The sequence below is a fragment of the Adiantum capillus-veneris genome, chromosome 8 (genome assembly GCF_014529385.1).
Source record: "Adiantum capillus-veneris isolate H3 chromosome 8, ASM1452938v2, whole genome shotgun sequence".
In the NCBI taxonomy this organism is placed as follows: Eukaryota; Viridiplantae; Streptophyta; class Polypodiopsida; order Polypodiales; family Pteridaceae; genus Adiantum; species Adiantum capillus-veneris.
This window is the reverse complement of record NC_140938.1, coordinates 139,378,185-139,399,950: the sequence shown is the minus strand read 5'-3', so window position 1 is coordinate 139,399,950 and position 21,766 is coordinate 139,378,185. Positions and strand designations below refer to the sequence as shown.

The following is a 21,766-nucleotide window of genomic DNA, read 5'->3' as shown; positions in this document are numbered from 1 at the left end:
CCAAGATTTGCTTGGATGACAATGTGTTCATTGAGTCTAACTGAATGCTGCACACAACCCCCCCCCCCCCCCCCCCCCCCCCCCCCTCCCTTTGTCTTCATGAAAAATTCATGCTGGAAATGGTTTGCCATGACTAGTAATTGCCATTGCTTGGCTTTTGTGACTTACAATCACATTGTTCAACGTGTTAAAGCCTACCACAATGGCAACTTTTCTTGCTTGTTTTTTTGTTGTCTCAATAGAAGGTGCTTCACCACTCTTCCATGCACATTTGGAACATCTTGGCAATCAACTCTTGCTATGTCTATATGTCACCATAGGTGGCATCGCCGTCGGAGGCGACAAGAATCTCACTCATCTTAACAAAAGTAATTGGATTGTTGTTTAATCTAACCTCATCATATGCAAGTGCTATATGCTAAGCTCATATTTTGCTTGTAATAAAGTATATCGTTACAACATAACATTATTTACTTAAAGCCACCCCTCCCAAGGTTACCTCACACCCTTGTCCACATCTACTCACAACTTACAATACCCCTAATCTATTGTGTACTTTATTGCCAGTGATGCTACCTTACCCCCTCCGGCTTCACTTACGGTTTGATTATCTCACTAGTTTGATCTCTTACTTGTTCAATGTGTGTGTGTGTGTGTGTGTGAGAGAGAGAGAGAGAGAGAGAGAGAGAGAGAGAGAGAGAGAGAGAGAGAGAACAAGAAGAAGAAGAAGAGGATTTTAACGTCGTAGGAAACTATCCCAAGAGACCTCAAAGATCTATCCGACAAGAGTTGAACTCAAGACCTGTTATTAGGGAAATGGCATAACCTCTACCACACTTGGGTGATAGAAAGGTTATACCGTTTTCCTCTTTTTATAAATATTCTTGAGTTCAACTCTCGTCGGATAGATCTTTGAGGTCTCTTGGGATAGTTTCCTATGACGTTAAAATCCTCTTCTTCTTCTTCTTCTTGTTCTCAATGACGAATTTTTAAAATTCAATAATTCTTTAGTAGAAGAGATGTTGGATTGTTTTTCAAAAGCGACTATTTTTAGTACTGCGGTGTCTAGGGATGCCTTGCTCTCGAGTGTGCCTATAACATGCTCTAGCTTTGGGGGAGAAGCACATGGACACACCAAATGAGGGCCCTTTCAAAATTTTTACCTTTCAAAACACGAAATAAGCCCATTGTGTAAGAGCATGGGGTCCGGTTCTAGTCCAATCATCATACAAATGCTCTATGGTGCGGTGTTTACTTATTTTGTGGGAGCGTTCGATATACATATCTATATACTTTAATGTGTATGTATGTCTGACCGTGCGACTGCTACTGCTGTTGTGACCTCCTGCCAGTGTGGGTGCTCTCTCTCTCTCTCTCTCTCTCTCTCTCTCTCTCGTCAGCTAATTTCCTCCTTGCTTTCCCCTTTGTCTTTCCCCTGTTCCGTGCACTACGACAACGTCGCCCCTTTGCTCGCCGATTCGCAGATCAGAAGCTCCTACCTCAGAGCAGCGATTCCGTCTCCAGGTGTGCCCCTGCAGAAGGGATCTGGGATCTGCAACGCATTTTCGAGTGGGCGATTTTTTTTCCTTTTTTCGCAGAAGAGGAAACTTCACCCGACCCTTTCATTCGGCGCCTGCATCGTAAGCTGGAGGTTCTCAGCGAGCGTTTGGACGGTGCTTGACAGGGATGATAGCTTGAAATTTTGGTGCTTCTCTCGGCCCACAGAGATTGGACACAGCGTTGAGGGTGCTGCTAGCTTGAGTATCGAACAGGAATTGATTGAGCCGCAGGATTACTTGCATGTTTTTGGTGCTGGAAGGATCGCAGAATTGGGTTTAACAGGTTCCCACCTATAGTTTGTGTTGAACCACGATGTGTTGGCTGTTCAGGAATAGCTCTGGTATGCTGCTCGGACATCGTCTTCCTTAATGCATGGCTTTACAGGCACACTGTGCCTGTGACATACTCTCGCATCACGCCTAGAAGGCAGTATGCCGGTAATACTAGGAAGAAATGCACAGGTATCCTGCAGTGAGTGGTGGTAGTGGAGTCGGAAGCAACACATCTGGTGGGCTTCCTAGAGAGATTGTGCACCCAGACTTGGGTTATCCAGCTTCTTCATCGTTTCCCTTAACATCCAGGCAAGTCCTCTTTTCTCATGGTCAAGTAATTTCACTGTGTGTTTTGACAGGGCATCCTATTGTGGTCTCAGCTATTTGTGTCCTTGACGTAATAATAATAGAAGCCGCCTTTTAGAAAAGTCTTGCCCGCTCCTTATGTTAGTACTGATGTCAAGGTGCTTGCATGTCAATGGACAGTTTGAGTTCAAGTGGACCTGGCAGCTGCAATTCATCATTTGTCAGGTCTAGAGTAAGTTAATCTTGTTTTGTATGTCACAAATACTGGCAATTTGTCCTCATTGGGTGCCCTCCACACACAGTTAACTTGCAAAGATCAGCGAGATTAAAGAGAAGCTCCAATATTATTGTTAAAAAGAGCCCATTAGTCATGCCTCTTAGATTTAGGGCTAGGTATGGTCTTTCCTGACTAGTCGATACTTGAGCCATGGCAGATGGTTAAGTACAATTATTTATATGAACAATGAAAGTGGCTAGTCCTCATCTTTGGTGAGGTGGTTAAGTCCTACACAATATAATTCCTTTTAGTTCTTAAGGGTTGCCAACTTGCCATGAGAAATACTTTGGCTTCAAGCGCAATCAGCTCTATACTTTTGAGGCCAATATGCTATGGTGCTTCTAGCTCTATGCTATCCTTATGGCCTTACAATTTATGTGACAAGAGAGTCTTTTACTTCAAGCTTGTTAGATTTTCATTATTCCATGCTACATATTACTGTCCCATTCATCAACTGTAAACAGAGAGACAAGGCTATGATGTTTGCAAGGCGAGCATATTCCTCCCACCCAGCTTGTCGGTGGACATTATTTTTCCTTGTGTATGCTTGTGGGTGTCATGTGTATGTGGACATGCTAATACTACATATTCAGAGCCAAGGTAGATTTTGTGCTGATAATTTTGTGTGTTCACAAGACGTGCATACCTGGACGAGTCTACAAGATTAGGTTTATGTTATTCCTACCCTCTTTGCATAAATGGTTTGTACAAGGTGTTTGGCGAGTGTTATTACACCACAATGGGTACCCGACATGTCTAGCATGTAGGCTAGGAGGATTGAGTTATGGTTGAAATCTTGCGTCAATCAAGCGAGCCATTCCGGAGATAGTGGCCATTCATTAGCGTGTAACTATGTGTGCACATGGCTCATTTTTGACTCATTTTGGGGTTAGTTCGAAATTCAAGGTCGTGGGGTTGATTTACACCAGTATCTACGTTGCCCTATTGGCTGCCCTAGCACCTCACTTGGGGGACTTTCTCTAGCACTTTTGCCTCCTAGCAGCTGGGCTCAGCTAGCCCCATCGATAATATCAACCTCCTCCTTTGGCATTTTGCTTTTAGCCATCGCCCTTCCCAAGCCCGACGTTTTGCAATAGTATCCATAGCCTCAATCTCGAGGCTATTGTGGTGCTACCCTTGCTGCCATTCCTGGCCACAATCTACCCCCTCTCTCTCTCTCTCTCTCTCTCTCTCTCTCTGTCTAATTACCCGTTGTTCGCATGATCCATTGCAATAGAAATATGGAAAGTGAATAAAATAATCACACTTGCACTTCAAGTACGACCTAGTAGAGCTGTAGTCCCCTCCTCTTTTAGTGGAGAAGATTGACCCTCAAGTCAAGCGTCCCCGGCGGCACTTCTTTATTGATTAAATTCCATAGGTTACAACTATTTGTAAGATCATGCACTATTGGGCCTTGGCCTGATTTTACAACTGAGCCCTTCCCTCGTTTTTATAGGTGATTGGCCCTTAAAAGCAACATAAAAGTCTTTACTTTTTTTAAAAGTCATCTGTTTCCAATGACTAGTCATGAATGCCCAAAAGTTCTCTAGTGTAGAAGATTTGTAACCGTAGAGGGCACCACGTGCCAATTGAAAAGAATAGAACTGGAATAGACTTTAGTAGTTCAAAGACAACTAAAGAGAGTGAGAGAGAGATGGACACATCAATCTCGACATGGAAACCTAAATATTTGCAAGTCTGCCCTCTAGGTAGCCAAGTGAAATTATCCTTTGCACCCCAGTGACAATCTTCATCTACTCCTACCAGAAAGCCAAAAGACTCGTGCCAATTTATGAGAGCACCAATGGCCATGCAGAAGGTAGCAAGAGCATCCTATAGACTGTCCAAGGTGGGTGTGTCATATCGAACAAAGAGCATAGTGTCATCAGCATATTCCTGATCAAACAAATTTGACGAGTCAGCCAACGGCATAGAAGGCCTCTCAATTGTGGGGTTCCGTGGCGCAAGAAGTAGACATGACCTCCGCAAAAAAACAGAGAGAAGTAGGCAGCCAGGGGACAGTCTTGGCGAACATAAGTGTGACCTACAGGACCGCTTGAGCTGCATTCGGCGACAACTTGAGGAGTTTCCACCAGAGAGACTTAGTCACATTTCGATTGAGAAATCCGAATTCGCCTATCATGCTTCAGTCTCGACATGGATATCCAAAGCAGATAGGATGAATAAGGATTTCTTTGCCCACTTCCAAGAGCATCCCAAGGGGACTTCCATCAGAGCCTTGTGTGACTCTGCAGACAAATTACCTACAGATCCTGTCGAGGTCCTTGTAAGTTGTCATAGCTTCAGATTATTTTGAGCATTTGTTTACTGCTGATCAACTTACAGATGATATTCTGCATGCTAGAGAAGAGGTTTGGTCTCATGTACAGCCCGTGCTAGAGAAGAGGCTTTATACCATCCGTTACTAGCCCCTTTCTCTATGCAACAGATGCATGATGCAGTTGGCTTGGATAGTGCCTTCTGTTCGGGAGAGGACGGGTTGATTAGACAATTTGTTATACCTATTCCATGTAAAGTGAGTGTATAAAATCTCGTCTTCCCCAAAGACTGTTCCTGCAATGTAGATGAACAAATAGACGGAGTGCCAAACCGTTCACCACACACACGCAAACAATGAGTTCGAATCTTGTCTTTCTGATCTAAATCAATCAACTGTGGCAAGTCACAACGGAAATGCCCATGCTTGGTGCTCATACTTTCTTGTGCTCTTTCTACGAATGTGTCATGCCAAGGAAGAGACATGGAATGTGACATCCTTGAATGCAAGCATTTCATCTTTTCATGAGAAATCCGCATACATCCGTGCTCATCCATGAGTGAATCGTGCGCAACGTACAATATGTCATGCTTAGGAAAAGGGATCATATAAAGACACTGACTAAAATATAGGAAACGATTACGAATGAAACACTTGTACAATGAAACACCTGTGAGGGTTCGTTGGATGTAATAGACGTGGACACTCCAAGTCAAGAATCTACCATGACGACACAAATAACCACTTCAAAACAGTTCATAGTTCACAATTGATTCGACACTGGCCCGACGGAGTTCCGTGCCTAGAGATATTGGCCCCAATGATTGGCGCCCCTTTCAGTATTTCTTTTTGTATTAATCTAAGTTCAAAGTACAAGAGTGCGGGCAGGCGCTCACACTCGGACTCTACATCCTGATGCTCTGAGTTGTGAGAGGCGTGCTCATATATTTAAAGATTACAAGGGATGCCAAAAGCAGAGCCCCAAAAGCTGAAAATCAAAAGCTATGTGGAAAATAAAGCAAAGGCTCTTTCTCTCTCTTTCTCTTTTATGCTTAAATAAAATAAAGCAAAAGCTTCTCTTTTTCTTTCCAATTTGCTTAGAGCAAATAAAGCAAAAGCTTTTTAGCTCTCTCTCTCTCTCTCTCTCTCTCTCTCTCTCTCTCTCTCTCTCTCTCTCTCTGTGCCTAGGAAAGCAGCAAAAAGCAATGCCAAAATCTGCTGCTGAAACAGCCCGCAAAAAGTGCCGCAATCTGTGGACGTCCGTACAGCCTGCCACGTGTCCTGCATTCCGCGATTTCTGGGACTGGCAGTCATGTCAGCATTTTCTTCTGGCTTGTGCAAGGTGTGTGTATACACACGGGCAACCACGTCATTACTTTGTGACATACCCCCCTCTTGAAAGCATTGTAATCGCCCTCGATTATGCCTGCAAAACAGACAGAAGCCATAAACTGTCATTAGACATCACAGGACATCACATGACATTCAACATTCATTCGATCTTCGACCATGATTAATCGGCAATGCAGTTAGCAATCGCATCGAGATCCAGTCGGGACCTCATAGATGCCCGATTGACTAACCCCTATTGCAACCATGTCTATTCAAGATCATTTAGAACAAAATGGTGAAGTCATTTCGTCTATCAGTTCCTGCACTTAACAAGTCAAGAACAAATCAGTTTCATATTCTGGAATTTCATTTCATAAAGTCATTTAGCAGAATACTGTCAGCTCTCAGTATCCCTGAAGCTCAAAGAGACATCAGTGACTCTAGTATTCAAAAATTCGAGGCATCTGTTGACAAAGGAGCGGAGTAACTCCCCTCTTGTGCAAACCCACTGCACCAGATCTCCGGCAAAGCTAATTTCTGGGTTCCATTTGGAGCAGACTATGCTAAACCAAAAGCTTCAAGGTAAAGATTCACATTTTGAGGCATATGTGCTAGGTCTTCCTCCTCCATTCGCGTCGCATCTAATGCGAAGTAGGTCTTGCATTTAACCAAGAACCGTGAGTTCGCTTTACCTTTTTTCTTTCGTTCTGTGCCAATTTCTGTTCTGGAACGAGTATCTGCTCGTTTTCGTCCAATTCAAGTTGTTCATCATCAGGCACATCGCCTTCAAAAGGCTTCAAGGGACTCACATGAAAAATATTGTGAATCCTCCAAGTATTCTGGCAGCTTCAGTCCAAAGGAGATACCATTGATCTTTTCGAAAAATCTAGAAAGGTCCACACTATTTCATGCTAAGCTTTCAAAGAAGCCGCTCCTTTCCTTCTTTTTCTTTGTCGGGCGTGCCTTCCCATAATGTAAGAGCACCCAATCTTTCTCCTTCAATTTCAAATCGCGACAATGGCGATTTGCTGCCTTTTTCTGTCTTTCTTGAAATTTCTGCAAAGGCTTCCGGACCAAGTCCCTCGTGGACTGGTAGGCTTCAAAGAAAAATCTTATCTTTTGTGCTAAGGAAGGGTAGAACCTTCGTAGCAATTTCAAAAATCTCAAATGGCATCTTCCCCATCAAAGAGTCAAACGTATTCCACCAAAGGTAAAAACCTTTCCCAAGTAGTCCACAGATCCAACCAAGAACCATTGAATTAGCAATTTCTGATTGCCCGTCAGTCTGCGGGTGGAACGATGACGAGAATTGCAACCGCGTGCCAATGTTTTCCCAAATAGCCTCTCAAAACAAATTCGTGAACCTGGGGTTCTGTCGGAGACAATCGTCTCAGGCATGCCATGTATTCTGAAGATCTGGGCCATAAACAATCGTGCCCATACTGTGTGTTCGGGAGATCAAAAATGAAATCCATTGCAATACTTTTTCAGGGGCGGGTGGGTATGGGTAAAGGTTGTAACAATCCCTATGCTTTATGCCTGTCAAAACTTGACCTTTGGGCATACCAAGCAATTGCGTACAAAATCATCCACATTCTTCTTGAGTCTTGGTCAAAAGGTATCTCTCCACACCTTTCAAGGTGGTAACAATGCCGCGATGACCTGCAAAAAGGTGGACAATGGCAGTCGGGTATAACCTTTTTCCCCAACGGCTGTGTAATGCACAACTTCGTGTTCTTCATCAAGTAGCCATCCCAAATGGAATATTTCGCTAGTACCTCCCCATTCTGTATTCAACTGAATACATCTACAAAATCTGTATCTGTGGCATGTTGACCGACCATACCCCTGAAGCTTCTATGATGTATCGCGGAAATAGCCAGAACCAACGGCTTCCGGGACAAAGTATCTGCCGCCAATTTCTTCTGTCCCTGCACATGGACAATCCGGAAGTAAAATTGTGACAAGATGTTTGTCCACCGCATCTCCTTTTTGGATTGCTGCTTCTGTGACAAGAAGTAGCGTAAACTCCAAACATTTGTGAAAACCGTAAAATCGGCTCCGAGTAGGTAATGTCGCCACTGAGTAAGAGCATGGATAACCACCAAAAGCTCTCTCTCACATATCTGTACTGTCAATTCCGGCCTTGAAAACAATCCGCTTTCGTAGGCAATAACATGGCCTTCTTGCATTAAGACCTCATCTAGACTATGACCACAAGTATCACAATATACTACAAACGACTTCTGCAAATCCGGCAAAGTCAAAAACTGGTCCAGAAGTCAATTTCTCTTTCAATTCCTGAAAGGCAGTCACTTCTATGGGTCCCCACGAGAAAAGGACTCCTTTCTGTGTCAAGATATGCAAAGGGGAAGCAACCTCTGCAAACTTTCGAATGAACCGCCTATAGTACGAACACAATCCCAAGAAGTTCTAACTTCATGGACATTCTGCAAATCTGGTCGATCGCTGATAGTCTCTATCTTGGCCGGATCCATCTGCACTCCTGTTGTGATCTATGCTCTCGAACAAATCCTGTCCATCATCCGGTTAAATGTCGCAGGAGCATTGGTTAAGCCAAAAGGCATCACCAAAAACTCAAATAACCCAAAAGTCGTCCAAAAGGCTATCTTGTAGACGTCTCCCGGCGCGATTCGGATTTGATGATATCCACTCTTCAAATCAATCCTACTAAAACACGAGGATCCCTGTAATCTGTCGAGTATATCATCGATCCTAGGAATCGGAAATCTGTTCTTGATGGTGATTCCGTTGAGATTTCTATAATCGACGCACATTCTCCAAGATCCGTCTTTCTTCAAAACCATCAACACTGGAGAGCAGTACGGTGAAGTACTAGGCTGGAGAAGACCCTTTTCCAAGAGGTCTTTCACTTGGTTCATAATCTCTTCGTTCTGTGGCCGGCTTGGTGGTGTGCTTTCTGGTATCATATCAATAGTATGATCCTCAGGATGAGCGGGTGGTAACTCGCCTGACAGGCCCTCTGAAAAAGTAATCGGCATGAGTGTGGAGAATAAATCTTGGCATTCTTTTGTTCAGGTCAAAACATATTCGACCTTCATCCATTGTTCAGTTCTCTCCCAAAAAAAAGTGAGTAAAGAACTGAAGTTCATCAAGTACAATCTCTGAGCCCTTCATTTGTCAAAGTCGCTTTCTCGGCCAAGTAGGCAACGATGGCGTTGTTGTTGTGGTACTAAGGGATTTCAAGTAGAACGTCACAACCTTCCAAGGAAAATACGTAAAACTCCTCGTGCCCTAAACACCCCTGTTATTGCAAACAAAGTTTGCCAATGCTCGGTGTAATGGCAACATCCCGTCCGAGTGCCACTCGAACTACCTTCGCCTGTGGCCTAAGCCTATCGGGCGAAATTCCAAATCGAGCCGCCAATTCCAAGCGAAAAGAGTTGGCTTTGGCTCCTTCAAAAGAGCTTCCTGATCTTTCACTTTGCCCCAAAAGCGGCAAAGTTTGTACTTCCATTCATTTGATTCGGTTCAGGCCCCACGCAATGTGGTACCAGTTCTGTTTTTTATTTGCCTTTTCTGCCACGTCTTTCAGCTGCTTTAGAACTTTCTGGCCTTTCTTCATCCTGTTCATTTGGTGCCTTGTTAGGGCACTTCGCGGAGATATGCCCAGTTTCCCCGCATTCAAAGCACTTCCCCTCCTTTATGTAGAGAGCCCTCTCTTGAGGAGTAAGCTTGGGTTGTGCATCCTTATCTTTCTATTCTGGGTTGCTCTTTCTCTTTCTACTTTCATTTTTCGAAGTCTGTTCGACTCTTTCTGTCATGATCTCATCTATGGGTAGGTCAGATTGCCAGAGTGAATGGCACAACCCCGTTTCGCATGACTCATCAACTCCTGAATGGAAGCCGACTTTTGTTCTAAGCAGTGATCTCGGATCTCTGTAAGTAGACCCAAGGTAAACCGCTCAATCTGCTCCTTGAACGAGATCTTCTTAAATGAAGAGGCGGGTAGAAAAGAGCTCCAGATTCTCTCGCAATAAGTGTCCACTGTATCTTTCTTGGTCATCCGTGGATGGTTCCAAGCAGTGCATATGTCGCGTTCATACTCTCGAGTCAGCCAAGAAGAAATAAAAAGCCTCTTGAATTTCAGCCATTTAACTGGCGCAGTCTTGCTTAATAGAAGCGTGGACCAGCAAGTTGGAGCATTCCCCTTAAAGTAAGAGGCAGCTCTCCGAATCTGCAAAAGCGATGTCAAACTGTTGTACAAAAGACAAAGCCTTCGAAGCATCTCTATAACCAGAAAAAGTGTGAAATTTTATTGACTGTCCATCTTTCTTAAACTCTCGGGCTTTCTTGCCTTTGTCTTCCAGAAAGATACTGGTTGGCTTTATAAAAATTCTTCTTCTTTGCATAAAAGAAGTTGTTGTCAGAGTTTGAACTGTGTGTAGACGAGTCCTCTGTAGAACTGTCACTCACGGGGCGAGATTTAGACTTCTTTGCCTTTTTCTTGCCCTTTCCGAAGCGTTGCTTTTTGCTTCGCTTTTTGCCTTTTCGGTCTCCTTCGCTCAAGTGAGATTAGCTAGAAGAATTGTCAAAAGAAGAAGAAGAACTGGGTACTCCTTCAAATTGAACACGCTTCTTCTGTTTCTTTGCCTTTTCAAATGTAGATTGACGACCCAAATAACTTGGAAAGTCAGTGCCTTTCTTCTGCTTTTTGCCGTGCTTTTCAGCTTTGTTCTGCGCATCAAAAGCTGAGCAATTCTTGCATCAACCACCTCTTCTAATTCTTTCTCTGTATACTTCCTGGGAGTAGGGGTTTCTTAAGAGCGGGTTTGGGGGGTGGTTTTCTGGTCTTCTACCACTGCGTATGCACCTCATCGAAAGAGGTCTCGTTCATATATTTTGCAAATTTTGGATCCTTCACAAAATTGAGCATCATCTTTGTTGCGTCGCCGACCAATCGTTGACGCTCCATCTCTCGACGCTCCTTTGAAGTAGGCCGAGGCCGGCTGTACTCCTTGCCTGAATCTTCGTTGTGATCCCTTCCCTCATCTCCAAATGCAAAGGGAGTCAACTGATCTTTGCCTGAAGCCATAGGTGCCGTGGAAAAATTTATGGATTGGATTTCCCTAGAAGAGAAATCGGCCGTGCTCTGATACCACTGTAATAGACTTGGACACTCCAAGTCAAGAATCTACCGCGACAACACAAATAACCACTTCAAAACAGTTCACAGTTCACAGTCCACAATTCACAATTGATTCGACACTGGCTCGGCGGAGTTCCATGCCTAGAGATATTGGCCCCAAAGACTGGCGCCCCTTCCGGTATTTTTTTTTTAATTAATCTGAGTTCAAAGTACAAGAGTGCGGGCAGGCGCTCACACTTGGACTCTACGTCGAGATGTTCTGAGTTGTGGGAGGCGTGCTCACATATTTAAAGATTACAAGGGATGCCAAAAGCAGAGCCCCAAAAACTGAAAATCAAAAGCTCTATGGAAAATAAAGCAAAGGCTCTTTCTCTCTCTTTCTCTTTTATGCTTTAATAAAATAAAGCAAAAGCTTCTCTCTTTCTTTCCAATTTGCTTAGGGCAAATAAAGCAAAAGCTTTATAGCTCTGTGTGTGTGTGTGTGTGTGTGCGCGTAGGAAAGCAGCAAAAAGCAATGCCAAAATCTGTTGCTGAAACAGCCTGCAAAAAGTGTCGCAATCTGCGGACGTCCGTACAACTTGCCACGTGTCCTGCGTTCCGCGATTTCCGGGACTGACAGCCACGGCAGCATTTTCTTTTGGCTTGTGCAATGTTTGTGTGTAAACACGGGCAGCCACGTCATCACTATGTGACATTGGACCTAGGCTCGAGAGCCAAGATTGATTCTTCGTGATCGATCGAATCTGCCTGTGGGGGTGCTATCGACCTGGACTCGAAAGCCAAGATCGATTCTTCGTGATTGATCGAATCTACAACCAGGTTAGCTTCGCTAGTCACATCATCATGCTCGCGAATAATCACATCATCTTCCTGCAAATCATTATGTGTGTGAGAAATCACATCTTGATCATGCAAATGCTTGTCATTACCACCCAAATCATTAGCATGCAATTTATCATGCTTATCATAATCATGCAAAGCATCTGTGTCATGCTCTGGAGAAGAAGAGACTGAGAGAGTCTCCTTTTCCGGATTCTTTGCAATCTTCGCGTGCACATTAGAAATGAGAGATAAAGAATGCACAACTTGCTTTACACAAATGACAAGGGGAGAGTCACTTTTGGCATTGAAAATGAATGTGTTTTCTGCCCAATCAGTGAGAGGGTTATGCTCACGAAAGTGAATGCCCAAAAGCATATCACATCTTCAAAGAGGAGAGACTACAAATTTTCTGCGGAAGGATACTTGTTGAACAGTGAACAAAACATCAAGGCACTCTTGCGTGATGAGAGAGTCCATATCGGCAGAGAAGCCAGACACCTCAAAAGGAGATGTCTTGCGAACCTCTAAGCGGGCTCTTTCGACAAGAGAGTCACTAATCAAATCATGCATGCTGCCTGTGTCACAAAGTGATGAGGTGGCGGACAACAGAAACCCTAATTTCTGCCAGAAACCCTAAAATTCCTGCAAACCCTAATTTCTGTCAAAAACCCTAATTTCCGAAAATCGCGGAGTTTTTTTTTTTTGAAATGATGAGCGACGCGAATTTTGTTTTTTTTTATATAAAAAAAGAAAAGACTCTCTAAAGAGAGAGAGAGGACTATTGCATTTGATTTGAAGCTTTTGGGGCTCTGCTTTTGGGCATCCCTTGTAACCTTTAAATAAGTGGTGAGGGTCTCACTTCTGAGAGCATCTGGACGCAGAGTCTGAGAATGAAACCCTAACCACTCTCTTGTACTTTGATGATTGATTAATACAAAAAGAAATTCCGAAAGGGGCGCCAGTCTTTGGGGCTAATATCTCTAGGCACGGAATTCCGCCGGGCCAGTGCAAATCTATTGTGATGTGTGAATTGTTTTGAAGTGGTTATTTGGTGCTGTCGCGGTTGATTCTTGACTTGGAGTGTCCAAGTCTGTTACAGCCTGGGTCAAACAATATGACAAAATACTGACCATTCACATGACCATAACACTTAATGAGAGACTCATCAATGGGAGGATCATGAGAGACTTGGGTCACACTCGTGCTCTCATTTATTGCATTGACAGAGGAAGTGGGTTCTGTGGGTCTTTTAGATTCATTCGATTCAAGCTTAGGACATGTTCTTTTTATGTGACCCTTAATGTGAGAATGAAAGCAACGACCTTCCTTAGAATAAGTGCTTTGTTTTTCCGACGTGAGATATCTTCCTAAAATTCCTTGTTCTACCTTTTCATATGGAGTGAGCTTAGGGTTAGCAATTGTGTTAACCTTACCCTTAGGTTCATTTTGAGAGTTCTTTTCTGAGAGACTATTGGAAGAATTGGTTAGAAGAGTTACCGTTCTTACCAGTCTTAGCGTTCTTACCGTTCTGAGGTTTCTGAGAGGTACTTGTGGAAGTCTTGTTTTTTTAATGCTTTCCCTTGTTGTGCTTCATCTCCTATGCGAGAGCAATCGCTACCGCCTTGTTGAGATCGATTGAATCAAGCACCTCGACATTATACTTGATATACTCGTCCAATCCATAAAGGAATACCTCCTTGCGCTCATTATCCGATTTGTGTAATTGGGTGCCGAGCTGCAAAAGACGATTAGAGAAAGACATAACTGGCATACCATTTTGCTTGAGAGCGCGCGAATCGTCCTTCAAACGTGTTAGGTATTGTGGTGGCATGAACTGCGCCTTAGCTTGTCTTGGAAGTTGGCCCAATTGAAGGAAAGGGGCGCGTCTTCGTCGGCTTTCTCTAGGTGCGCGGCCAACTGTGCGTCTTGCCATGCGTGGTACCAATTTATGGCATCACCGGCAAGGTACATGGCTGCCGTCAAAACCTTGCTATTCCCTGTCTTCTTAGTTGTCGCAAAGTAAGCATTAAATTGATGCAACCAAGAATGAATAATCGTAGCATCCATCTTACTATCATACTTACTGAACATGATCTTCTCTGTGACGGGGTTGTTGGAGTCCGAATTGCGGCTTGCGCCACTTGAAGAACCACCAACATCTTTGGCCGGCTCGGGTTTCGAGGTGAGGATATGTAGAACCAAGTTGTTCATGCGTTGTTCTCTCTGGGTCTCACGCTCTAACTCCAAGGCCACTTTTCTTTCTTCGCATGCGTCTTCGTGCTCCAAGGCTCCCATTCTGTCTTTGTGTTCACGATCCAAGTCTTCCTTTTTTCTTTTCGGCCGCCAAGCACGCTTGTTCCAGGTTGGCCTTCTTTTTTGCTTTTCTTGTTGCTTTTCTTTCTTCTCGTTCCTCGGTTGCCAAGCGTGCTTCGCGATCCAAGGCACGGGGATCCGCTTCTTGTTGTGCCATCGCATCACGATTCGCTTCTTGTTATTGAGTCATCGCAATGCGATTTGCTTCTTGTTGTTGTGCCATCATGTCCATCATCGTCTTGACCAAAGCCTCCATAGGATTTGGTGCAATCCCTGGCCTAGATGGCGAAGGGGGAGGGTTAGGAAAACCTCCATGGTGAGGAAATTCTTCTTCACTACTTTCATGCCCATCACCTCCATTAGAAGTATCCATTCTGCTTCGCTTACTATACATTGTGATCTTTGGTTCTTAAGTTCACGAGGAACTTGGGTTCTTGTGGGTCCTGGGTTCTTGAGGTTCTTGAGTTCTTGAGGTTCTTCCTTCGCTTGCAATCTGTGTTAGAGAAGGATCTTCTCTTCACCCGAGTTCTGCTCTTTTCCGCGGGCGCACCCCTTGGCGGCCTTGCGCTCACACCAAGGTTGCTTTTTCCCACCTCACGTCGATTGGCCGGCCGCTAAGTGCACGGTCCGCTCTCAATGAGTGAAAAGAGGCACAAGGGGAGGTTGGACAAGCCCTTCTTTCTTGGGTTTCCTGTCACTCTTCAAAACATGATTAGGAATCAACACGCCCAAGTGGACTTGGGTTACGTGCGAGCGCAACAAGCAAAGAAAAATAAAATTTGTGGTTCTTTTGGTTCTGTCCTTGAGTGATACAGAACACTGCCAATGCTCTGATACCAATGTAAGGTGTAGCGGAAGTGAATGTTGAACTTAGCTCAAGATGAGTGCTCCGAACTATGCTCAAGGTTCCTTTTACTTAGGGAAGGGAGTGCCTTCCGTTCCTTTAGTGAGAGAGTGCAATGGACACAAACAAAGTGAATGGACACTGTGAATGAAGGTGCTGAGACTGAGAGATAGAGAGAGAACAATACGACACCACACAAGTTGTCAAACCCTCCTCCAAGGGCCCCACTCTGGATGGTCTACTATTGATTGCACAATCTGGTACAAGATGCTGATGCAAATCTAAGTGGTCCTATGTTGAGGCCGACGGTGGTGCCGACGCTGACGAGACTATGGCTGAAAACTGAATGCTTGCGAATCTGCAACTGTCGACGATGACGGCTGAATCTACCGTCTTTAAAACGCTGAATCTGCTGCATTGAAAACGCTGCCCGCTGGTTATGAGAAACGCTGCTCTTGTTAGGTCCCAATCGCTGGTTTACTGCATGCAAAACGTTGACTTCTGGGAGTACAAAAATTGCTGGTTCTGCTGGGTTCAAAAACGCTGACTTCTGGCCTTGAAAACGCTGAGTTGCAGGCTATGAAAAGCTGCTATTGGGGCTGCGGAGCGCTGTCCAAAGGGCTGAATTCTGCTGCAAGTCTGGCTGAAAACTCTGGGTTGATGGTCATGAAAAACGCCAGGCTGAAGGGGGGTTGGTTCTTGCTTGAGATGGGGAGAGAGATGCCTGTTGCAATTGCATTATTGCCTGGTGCACTTCCTCCTCCTCTGCCAGATTGTGCTAGTGCTAGGTTGCTTATATATTTCATTAGCAAAATTTCCCTACCTAGTTTCCAACAAAAGTCACTGAAAATTAATAAGTGAAAAATATCAAAAATAGGGAAAATAGGTTTTGTGCGTTAGAAAATGCTCTTGATGGATTCTGATGGTAATGCTGATGATCATGCTGTGTGCAACCCGACACGGAGTGGCGGAATTCCACCCCAGAGAGTGCGAAACTTTACCTTGAAGCTTTTGGTTTAGCATAGTCTATTCCAAATGGAACCCCAAATTCAGCTTGGCCGGATATCTAGTGCAGTGGGTATGCACAAGAAAGGAGTTACTCCGCTCCTTTGTCAATAGCTGCCTCGATTTGTGATACTAGAGTTACTGATGTCTCTTTGAGCTTCAAAAAGGATATGCATCTACTGTAAGTGCCTGGGCATGCACAATCTGCGAACAGACTCACAAAAGTGCCAGAACACTTCCTAAGCTAGACTGACTGGACTGAACTGAACTGAATCCTGTTCATGCTGTAGCTTGTCCATGGACACATAGGGTTGGATGTGTCACGTGACATCCCCTCCTTTTCAAAGTGAGGTACTGGTACCGAACTGTATGGCGTCGAGGGAAATCGCCAACAGCATCTGGAATCCTTGAAAGGACTCTTCGCCGGCCTACTCTGAGGTGTGGGTCGTGTGATACTTGAACTTCATAAAGGTTTGCAAAGCTTGCTTCTTTGGGCCGTGCCGAAAGCGACACAAAGTCATCTGTGGCTCCTTCAATGCTTCAACTTTGTCTTCGGTCATGCGTCTACCTTCTTCAAGAATCTCCATGGCTGAAAATTCTCGAAACCACTTCCAAGTTCCAACACAAAAACATGAACATACCCATTCCATGTAAAGTGAATGTAGAAAATCTCGTCTTCCTCAAAGACCGTGCATGCAATGTAGATGAACAAATACACGGAGTGCCAAAGCGTTCGCCACACACACGCAAACAATGAGTTCGAATCTTGTCTTTCTGATCTAAATCAATCAACTGTGGCAATTCACAACGGAAATGCCCATGCTTGGTGCTCCTACTTTCTTGTACTCTTTCTACGAATGTGTCATGCCAAGGAAGAGACATGGAATGTGACGTCCTTGCTGCAGTCGTTCAACTTTGAACACAAATATCCACATCACATATATCACAAAACATGCATAGAACAAGTACCTTGATACATCAATCCAAGGATGGTTTGTATCAGGTGAATTGGTGGTGAGCGCAAACAATGCTCAAGTGTGCCTCGTTGAGAGATCAATTCAGTGGTGAATTGGTGCTCAATGCAAAGAGTGCTCAAGTGTGCCTCGTTGATAGATCAATCGAGTGTTGGTCTCTGAGAACCCAATACATGGCTCCATAGTATGCCCGATGAAGCTTACCCTGCACTGCTCCAGTTGAAAAGCATCAGATACTAAAAGCTTCTCCCGAAAGCATCAAATGAATCGACACCCAAAAGCATTGCCAATTTTTGCGTAGGTATTGCCATGTCAACAACTCGTGAAATGCGCTATAATTTTGGGAATTTTCGTACGACCGGCCATGTCAGTATCATGTAATAATGCTACGTTAGCACTTTTGTGACATACCCCCCTCCCCCCTCGTTAAAGGAAGAGTAATTGCCCACGATTATACTTGCAAAGTTTTCATCCGATTCTTTAGCAGACACTACCTTCATGCATAAATGCCAATGACCATCATCACCAGACAATACATTCTCTAGCATTACACCATACTATTTCACAATCAAGGTTCAAATTTCTATCCAGTCATCTCATCCTCATTAGAACTCTTGATATTCTGGCATAGCAACATTAGCCATCATGCTTAGATGGCGAGGGTGTCTCGATGCACTAAGACCACATATCCAGTCTATCTGATCCAACTGGAACTATTGATGCATCACATTCATATGCTTCATAGATGCTATGCAAATGACATAGATGTATATGCAGCCACCAAACATAAAGACATCTAGATTCAACCAAATGCTCCCTAGACTGCAACCTCGGTTGTTCAGAGGGTTCCATATACAACCAAACCCTTCCCAGTCCGTAGTCTTGTTGTTCAGAGTTTCCAAGTACTATCAAACGATCCTTGGACCGCAGTCTACGCTATTTAGAGAAGGTACCCCCGTCGCACTTAGCAAGTTGATGGATACTAGGAAATGAACTCATAAAGGTACAATGTCAAGGTGGGGTCACCAAAGGAAAGTACTCGACAGCTGGGTTACATTGCATTTTTGGATGCGGTCCCAATGGGGATTGATGGTCAAATAACCAGTGGAAGTCCAACGGAAGCATCCCCTAAAATTTAGGGAACTGCTATTTTGGACCACGAAATCTATTCGCGTCATTAGCTTCAGAATGACAAGGGGAACATTTTATTACTCTGCTGCAAAGTCAACTGATGCACCGGTTGATAGATTTTTAAGCAAGAAGCCCAATGCAGGGAAATTGCATGCATGAGTGCCAAGTGGCACTTTTTGGCCAATTTACCAAGTTTGGGAGAACAGAACTCGTAACTGACTTTTTGGAGCAGAGTTTTGGAGGCTGATAACTTTGATTTTCAGCCATTTCTCTCCATTTTTGAGCTTCCCATGAATTTACCTAGGACTAAGGCATCATATGCGTGTTTACAGGGCTGTTTTGCTGCGTTTTCAGCGATACGCAAGTTTTGGCAGCCATGGAAATCTTCCCCTTTTTGCATCTATTTGTTCATAGATGCATCACAGGTCAAGCTCAGAAGAGGGGGCGCTCGATTTATGCTGGGGGGATGCTTCATTGAGAACCGGTCAACATGTTAAGAGCTATGGAGTGCTTTCTTTCCCTCTCATGTACAGTGTGTGCTAGGAGTGATGCCTTGCACCCTACACAATGCTCTCTCTCTCTACCCTACGTGCAGTTATGTGATGCCTCACAAGAGGGCTTTCCATTTGACTGATGTATAGTTGTGTGGTTTCATGCTTTTGTGCTGAGGCAAGAGCCTCCTTGAGCAGGAACAGGGACAGCTAGCTGCTACTCCAAAGCAAGCACCGGTGAGGGTCATAACCTCACCATACAAGTGTGTTTTCAGCGCTGTGTATGTGCTGTAAATTGACTGTTTTTCAGCCATACGGACGCCAGAACCATTGGGAATCGTGCCCCACTGGCAGAGGACAGCTAGGGGACTGTTTGGGGCTGAAAACAGGGCAAAAACCAGTAAATACAGCGTGCTGAATTTACTGTTTTTGGGCAGGAATCAGAGGGTTTATGCCAGTGGAAGCGAGTTCAAGCAGGGGAATTGTTTTCGCGCAAGTTTTGGGCATGTTATGTTGCCGAAATTTGGCCAAACAGGTGGTATCTAGTTGGATACAGGTAAAGGATTCCCAGGACTCTACTTTGTAATTTACCCTCTCAAAGTATAAAGAAATACCGAAAGGGGCGCCAATTTTGGGGCCTACAGGTTGTCGGCGTCTGCTCGGGGCATTCTAGCTTTCGAGCCGTGTGTGTATTTTAGTGTTAATTCCCGTCGCAGGTTTCCTTTGCACGTTCTCTCTCCGTGTGTGAAGTTTGGATGAAAGCCAAAGTCTACCGCCCCTTGGACCGGTTTCACAGTAGACACGAAGTGGCGGAGTTCCACTCCCAAATGCATTGGCCGCCCCTTTGGTATTTCTTTTATGTTGATCTTTAACAAGGTACAATTGTTTGGAGGCAGAATCTCGTAAAACGAGCTGACATGCTGACGTGGTAGATTGTACGAAATGCTGACGTGGCAAGACTATATGGAATTCTGAGTTTACGTTGTTGTTTTGACGTGGCAGGTCTGTACGGATTTCTGTAAATTGCGTTATTAGATTTACTGCTTTTTATGAGTGGCTTTTGGAGAGCAAAGCTTTTGGGAATAGATGCTTTTGGGGCTCTGCTTTTAGGCAATCCTTGTATTGTTTATAAGCGCGGGGCTCTCTCGCTGTGTAGGACACAGTTTGAGAGCAGAGGACCCTCGGGAGTTGTATTGTTGCAACTCATAATATTAAAGAAATATTGGAAGGGGCGAAAGTTTTTGGGGCCAGGAGAGAGAGAGAGAGAGAGAGAGAGAGAGAGAGAGAGAGAGAGAGAGAGAGAGAGAGAGAGAGAGAGAGAGAGAGAGGGTGAAAAGCTTCCCATGACTACCATGAGCAAAAGACCCAATACACAATAACCAGATGATGGAAGTGGGTACCCCCCTGGCCCCATAAATAGGTGGCCAAGGGGAGGTAGGGCAATGCCAAAGAAAATCCCCATGACCCAACAAGAAAAGAAATATATATGAGGACGCAAGGACAAGGTGGACGGTCGGCCCCAAACTTGGGCGGTCGGACCAAGTACAACCTAGACAATAGGTGGCACGCCCGGAGACATACTAACCGTACAAGTATGCCCTAGACCTATGTGAAGCACCAGAGTGGTGTAAGTCTAATCCACTAAAGGACAACACTCCGCGAGTGTAGCAGCTATCTGGGGTGTCACGAATCGCCAATAGATCTGCATGGTAAAGTGCCGTCACGATTAGTGTAGTAAAGTTTAAACTGCTGTGCTCTGCCGACACAGGGTGAAGATATTGCGTGAAGGTTCTGAACTGAGTGTGAAAACAACTCCTTGTAGTGAAAGAAGTGCCAATAGACCTGCAAGTGTCTTGCCCAATAGGATCTGTGGTGTCTGTAGTCAAACCGTCTGGAGAAAATGGGGAAGCCCACAAACCGTCATGAGTATGACCGGAAGCTTGTCAATGCATGAACCTGTATCCCAGTGTGGCAAGGTGGCTTAGCTGTGTAAAATTCCTAGAAGGCCAGATGTAGCAATCTACGCCGTAATCGTCCTCTGAAACAAGGAAAGCGAGACTAAGCAGTCTGCACTGTAGAAGCTACCGTAAGCTGCATCAGTCACCGGTAGATCGCAGGGACCACCATTGGATGGTGTCTTGTCAGTAGGTAGGGAAATTCAGGATGAGGGGAAAGCCAGACTCAACAGAGTGCGTTGTGAAGGGCCTCTGAGAAGAGGTGTAGTCAGACCAAGCTGTCTGCACCGTGATCATCCTGTAGAAGTAGGGAAGCCAAACTGAGTAGTCTGCGTTGTAAAGATCCATTGAGAAGAGGAAAGGCCAGACCGATCTATTTACACCGTCTTCCATGTATCTCTTGCCTCCAATCCTCTGGTGTCAACCAAAACAGATCCACGCCGACAACACCACCAAACCGCATCTTGGTGTGGCTCTCAATGTGAATGAGCTGAGAGTGTCCAACTATCCAGGTCGGGGGATAAGTCTTTTGTAAGGTTACCGAGGGTGAGTGTAATCAACTCTGAAGGTAGCAATCCAAATGATTAGGAGTGTAGAAGAGCAATTGCACTACCATCCAAGCCAAGCTTCGGTGACTCCGGATGTAGTCGCGTAATGATGCCTGATCTCCCGCATCTTGCAGGTAAACTCTCCAAGAGAGTTTAAAGCACTGAAGTCCCACTCCAGTCTGTAGATCCAAGCAATGAACCTGTCCAGGAAGAGATATAGAGAACCTGTCCAAGAAGATCCTCTCCGTAAGTCAATGTAAATGCTCCTGTGTAAGCAAGTGATCTGACGTGTCGAGGTCAAGAATGTCCGAATCCCATATGCCATGAGCATGGCCATATCTCGTGTGAACCCCTTTGATGAGGGCATAAGTGTGTCCATAGCAAACCACAAGTCACCACCCCCTCTGGAGTGCGCAACCGCCGAATGATGGCTGGAGTGAATGGATCTCCCAAGGATTGTACGCCTGTAGATGATCAAGCTGACGTAAAAACTACCGTGTATTGCAACAGTCACACTGAGACCG

The 21,766-nt window shown here is 44.7% G+C and overlaps 1 protein-coding gene across 1 annotated transcript in view; it reads left to right on the top strand.

Moving 5' to 3' along the window:
• Positions 1 to 1,334: 1,334 nt before the first annotated feature.
• The window catches only part of CCT (RNA polymerase II transcription mediator), a 77,780-nt gene continuing 57,348 nt past the window's right edge, over positions 1,335 to 21,766 (top strand). Inside the window, exon 1 of the mRNA XM_086518564.1 lies at positions 1,335 to 2,141. Within this exon, the coding sequence (XP_086374690.1) occupies positions 2,014 to 2,141 (128 nt within the window). The 5' untranslated portion in view covers positions 1,335 to 2,013. The remainder of the gene's footprint in view (positions 2,142 to 21,766) is intronic.